Genomic DNA, 5,823 nt, shown 5'->3' with positions numbered 1-5,823 from the left:
TTTGCCTCTATATTAAATAGCTTTAAGTGTGTGGGACAGGCAAATGTCCATCGATTCAACCCACCAAAGCTGCATCAAACACAATGGATATGTATTATTTATACTTTTTTTTATTCCCACCAATACTTCACACACATTAGTTTCCTTTCCTCCTATAAAATGTGTGCTCTCTGAAACATCTTATTTTCAAATTCTTAAATTATTTGAAATCCAAAGGTATACATCCTTTTGAGAAACACCTTTTGTCACACTTTGTTCCCATGGATTGTAGGAGCCACAAAGTAGCCTCTACAAGTATCATCTATATATCTATTTCCTTAGAGAAAGGTAGGACGTGCTCTCCTCTTCTTTTTCAGTCTCTTAAATTGGCTGGCTATAAATCCTCTCAGTCTTCTGGTCACCGGATTTAATCTCCTCCCTTCTTCCTGTTCCTTGAGGGCCTTCCAACACATAATATTAAGCACTCAAATCATTTGATACAATATGTTTTTGATTTAAGCTGTGTGTTTTTTTAATTTGAAAGTAATGCAATGGGTTAGATAAGGATGAATTAAAAAATAAACACATACATAGCAATCTCTTTTGCTTGGTCAAAGCTTGGAAAAGGAACAGCAATCCTTCAACTAGATTATTTTCTTCAACATTTTCTCTCAGGACTTTGGTGCTTTGCAAGGTGGCAAAGAGAGAGGTTTAGGCAAGGGAAGAACATTGCTGCTCCTACTTTCGCTCTCCCTTTGTCCCTTGGGGACCTGACTTGATTATGTGCCATTTTAACTCCTAGTGAACCCATAGATTTTCTCCACGATGAGCTCTCCCTAACCGGGTCTTCTACAACTCTGAACATGCTGCACTGATGGCCATTGTGATTGGTCCCTTACAGTCTGCCTATATACCGGGCTCATTTATCCCAATCCAGTCTGAGGGCTGATTTATACCTAATTCACACATGATCCAGCCTGGCAGAAACAAAGAGTAGGTGTAGGTTCCATGGCTACTCTAGGGCTTCCTTTAGGTTCCTCCTTTCCTTATGGGTTATCTGTCAAACCCAGCTCTTCTCAAAGCTAAAGAGCTCCCCTGAGTTGCTGAGGAAGAGAGCAGGAGAACACCTGGAAAGGTTGTCAAAAAAGAGGCAAAGAAGTCCCATGGAATCCTTTGGGGCTCCTGCCACCACTGCCTTCTCCCAGTGAGATGGCGGCGGTGGGGGAGACGGCGGGACCCGTCTGTGGAGATTCCCAGTTGTCCAGGTCATAGTTATCCCAAAGATGCTTTTTCGTGAGGCAAGTGGACTTTCTTGTTAAGAAACAAAGTCCAGCTGCCTCGTGAAAAAGCATCTTTGGGAAGGGAAAAATCTGGTTCACCGGGCAGGATTTGGGTCACAGTGGGAAGGGAAGGTATGTCTTCTCTTCTCAAGCCACATCCTAAGTATTTCCCAGAGGGGAGGCTGACTAAGCAGGGCAAAAGTGCCGCTCCTCCTCTGGTTCTAGGTAACCTCCGACCCAGGTCCCAGAGATGCTACCCAGTCCAGAAGAACAAAAGCCCAGAGAGCGGGGTGGGGTAGCGGAATTCGGGCTTTCACTCTCTTCCCCCGACTACCAGGCGAACTGGAGGCGAGAGGCTGCGCTGTTGACTCCTCGACCGCCTTTGCTCGGCCGTCCTCCTCTCAAATAAACGCGGCTGCCTCGCACCGCCCGTGCTCCCAGCGTGCGCGCTCAGCCTCCCGGGCGCGTGTAGGTAGGCAGATTCCCCCTCAAGGTAGGTAGGGGAGGAGCCCCCTCCGATAGTTTACGAGGAGGTGGAACGGAGGCAAGGAGCGGGGCGGAGGAAAGGCGGGAGACTTGCTGGGCAATCGGTGGGGTGGGGTGGGGTTGGGTGGAGGGGAGTCGCTCGTTTCCTCCGCATAGGCTGAGCAGTCCGAATCCCTTTCGGCTGTGCGGCGTGGTCGGAGCGCAGCAGCTTTTGCAGCCGGGCAGCAACAGCGCGCCGAGAGAAGGCGAAGCCGCCCCTGCCTATCACGAGCCTTTCCCTCGCCGCTGGTTGCCGCCTCCGCCGCGGGCGCCTGCCTCAGCTCACCTCGCCTCGCCTCGCCTGCTTTCCCTCCCTCTCTGCCTGCCTGCCTGCCTCCCTGCCCAGGCGTCAGTGGCACAGGACGGCCAGGGCCGCTCAAAGGTCTGCTGGACGGCAACCGCAGAACCAGCCCCGACCTCTTCTTCCTTCTGCCAAGAGCGCGGCCGGAGTCCTGGGTGAGTAGCGCTCAGGGGAGGAATCTGGCCTTCTCCGCCCCGCTAGTCTGGAAAGGAACGTGGGGACGGCAGAGTCAGGTCGGGCAGATTTGGAAAGCCTGTTAAGGAAGAAATGTTACGGGGTGGGGGAGTGGGAGAAAAACAGGTCGGGCTTCCCCGCTTCGGTCTTCACTTCACTCCCAGCTCAAGTCGCCCCAGCCCCATACAGCAGGTGTGTCCGATCTTGCGAAGTTGGCCGGAGCATCTTCTTGCACTTTTTGGTCCTTTTGGGTAGAAATGGGAAGCGGGCGGTTTGTGGTCGAAGTGGAAAGCGGTCCAGGAGCATCCCTGCCGCCTTTACAGGACCCCCTTTCCTTCTTTTCTTCCCATTCTTCTCCAGGCTTGAGAGGCTGGAGTCATGACAGCTGAAAAGGCTATCCCTACAATTAATGGCAAACCCGAAGATGCTCAGGATCCTGAAGCCTCCAGCACCAATTTGGTCCACAGCAACGATAAGAAGGTGCACGAAAGAGGCCATTGGAACAATAAAATTGAATTTGTGCTATCGGTGGCAGGGGAAATTATTGGGTTGGGGAACGTGTGGCGATTCCCATATCTCTGCTACAAAAATGGAGGAGGTAAGATGGCATCCTGTCCAAGCGCACAGCTTGCATGTGCTTTGCCCACCTGCTAAAACACTGAATTTGCTTAATGTGAAGGAAAGGAGGGTTTATCATGGTAGGTTAATGTTTAGGCAACAGGAGGCTACCAGGCAATGGAATGGAATTTAAGAGAGTTAGATATACAAATAGGGGAAAGAAAAGGGCAGGTTGATAAAAGTAGAGGTGGATAGGCTTACTGTAGTTGTACTTAGGCTTTTGTGATCCTTTGAAAGTGGATGATTAGTATTTTACTACACAGAAAGGTGATCAATTTTTAAGTAAAACATTTTCCTCTTGTCGTTGGAGATGAAAGTTAGAAAAGAATTTGTTCTAGTAAAAGAGTAAGCCCTCCATCAGCTTGTAATTAATCCCATATACCGTAGCAGCTTCATCAACTGCATGTTGAACAAGGACCATATGTAAAAAAATAAAAAGTGTATATGTGTCAATCATGTTTCCATAATATACATTTTTATAAACATGACAAGAATAAATCTATAAAATAAAATCTTTAAACATGTTCAAAACAAACAGGTTTTTTTTTTAAACAGGAAACTTTAGCTCAAATTAGCATTTATTTTTGCACTTGAAATTTTATTTCTGCAAGTTATAGCTACAGGTGAATATAAAGTTTGCTTGATGTGACACTCACAGTGCAATCCTAAGAGTTCACTTTAGAACCAAAACCCTAATAGGTCCTTGTAGGAAATCTGTTCTGGATAGAAAATTTTATTCTTATCTTCTTTCAATAAATCCCAAATTTAGAATGATCAATAGAACAGCTAGATTTTATCGTAAGCAAAGGTGGACTTCCAGAAAGCAAAGAGTTGCTCCTTAAGCCATTTCAGAGTTTCAAGCTTTAGACAACTCAAACAGATTTTCCTTCAAGTATTTTAAAAAAGAAAAATCCCACACAGGGGAGAAAAACAGAAAACTTGTTTTGTGATAAACATTTCTATTTTTCAGTCAGGTGAGAACTTCAGCACAGTTATCCTTTTAGTTAAAATGCTTTTAAGAGGAAAGGAGAAGAAATGTATCAAGTTGATGACATCCAAGCAAAAATTACAAAGCTTCAAACTGTTCTTTCTCTAAATAAATAAAATCCCTATGTTTGCCTCTCTCACCTTAACATTCTACAGGTTAATTTCATAGGATCTTTTAAAATAATAAGCTATTTTATACCAACTCACAGACTTGAAACACTTCTCTTGCACAAAATTCATCTGTCTGAATTTAGATTTAAAAGAAGACCTGCCAATTGCATTCAATTTAGAGGAAATGGTTGTTATTCATTTTCTGATGCAAATTAATAAGAGGCTTATGAACACGTAGATTGGTTTTGGACCAAAAGCAAAACAGGTTGTATTAAAAGCTTTCTGAAGAGTTTAAAAAAGAAGTTTTCTTTACCAAGGGCTAGTGTTAGTAACATTAATTTTCTTAGTTTTCCTTCACAATCAATTAATCTTCTTTAAATTCAGGTACTAAGATTTTTCCTGGATTATTAGGTATAACAGTATGCAGAGCTATAAACATTAAGTGCAATTCTATATAGAATTAATTGTAATTTGTAGCCATGCTGCCTACAGAAAAGAATGTTTTGGTTATGTTGACATTCAGCATAAGTTGAATGGTCTAATCTTGTTTTGTTTATTGAAGATAGAGGACAAGTTACTTTTCAGAATCTCTTGGGAGTTATCACTTTTTTAGAAAATAAATATTTACATGTCATACCCTTGTTTTATTTTGTCCTATGGATGTTGTTTGAAAGCAAGTCCGAAGCTTTATTAGTATGTATGACTGACTCTGAATTTTGGCAAGCATGATAAATTATGTGGTCACGACATGACTCTGTTTGTGGAAGATTAGACAGAAGACTTTAAAGTGGGTTATAACCAAGGAAAGGATCTAAGTTTACAAAATGTAATATTTTTTGGTGTTTGGTATTGTGAGCCATACTCCAAATAATATAATGCAGGACTAAAATGTCAATATAATCTAAATGCCATCACTTGCACAAGAAGTCTATTAATAAATTCCATCATCACACTAGGAATAGGGTAACTGAAAAGAGATTATGCTATGGATATTTAGTATCAAGTTTGTAAAAAAGAGGATGGCAGGCATTGAAAAACTAATTACAAGGAAAGAAAAAAAAAGTAAACTCACTACTAATGAAATTATTTTGTAAAAGTTATCAGTTTCAGTAGTTTCAAGAAAACAAATACTAGGAGTCTCTTTTTAAAATGTTTGCTTGCTAAATGTTACATCAGAAACTGTAATATTTTTATTTCATCTTTTCTAAGTGATTTTATATATAATTTTTGGCAAATTTATTCCATGATATTTTGTTTCGTAATGATAGCTTTGATAAAGGATTTTATTTGAAGTAATGTCAATTTATTGCTCAATAATATATTTTCCATTAGTTATTTCATTTCTTGGTCTTTTTTTTGTTTTAAGTATACAACTGAGCCTTTAATGCACCATTCTGCAACTCATTCAATGGGTTTTACAATAATGCTTGACTGTTTTTAAAGAACATTTTTCCATGCCATGTTGAATTGGTTGTGGTAAAACAGATTGCAGCCATCCCCAACTTTGACAAAGACCATGCTAGCTCGGAATTCTGAGAATTGAGATCCACCATATTTGAATGCTCTCTAGATCTGAATGTTAGCTATGGAAATCAAGAGGAATAGCTCAAATTATACTAAAATACTCATATGTCCAAAGTTCATGGGACTAAAATATTTTGTGTGGGTACTTCTTCTCAGGGCTTTTTTTCTCGGAGAAAAGGTGGCGGAACTCAAACCTGGCCACGCCCTCATCAAACCCTAGGACCGCCCCTTTAGAGAACAGGAATGCAAGTAAAATTTGGGAGGGGCTATTTCCGGTGTGGGAGGGGCTATTTCCGGTGCGGCCGGCCCGGAAAAAGGTGCCGG

General features: G+C 42.1%; 1 protein-coding gene across 1 annotated transcript in view; it reads left to right on the top strand.

The window, feature by feature from the left end:
* Positions 1-2,637: 2,637 nt before the first annotated feature.
* Positions 2,638-5,823, top strand: part of LOC107302474 (sodium- and chloride-dependent GABA transporter 3) — a 96,369-nt gene continuing 93,183 nt past the window's right edge. The window contains exon 1 of the mRNA XM_015831581.1: positions 2,638-2,857. Coding sequence (XP_015687067.1) covers positions 2,638-2,857 — 220 coding nt within the window. The remainder of the gene's footprint in view (positions 2,858-5,823) is intronic.

Source organism: Protobothrops mucrosquamatus, unplaced genomic scaffold (assembly GCF_001527695.2).
Source record: "Protobothrops mucrosquamatus isolate PMUCROS unplaced genomic scaffold, P.Mucros_1.0 scaffold_263, whole genome shotgun sequence".
NCBI lineage: Eukaryota > Metazoa > Chordata > Lepidosauria > Squamata > Viperidae > Protobothrops > Protobothrops mucrosquamatus.
Note: the sequence above shows the minus strand (reverse complement) of the source record. Positions and strands in the feature narration are given on the sequence as shown.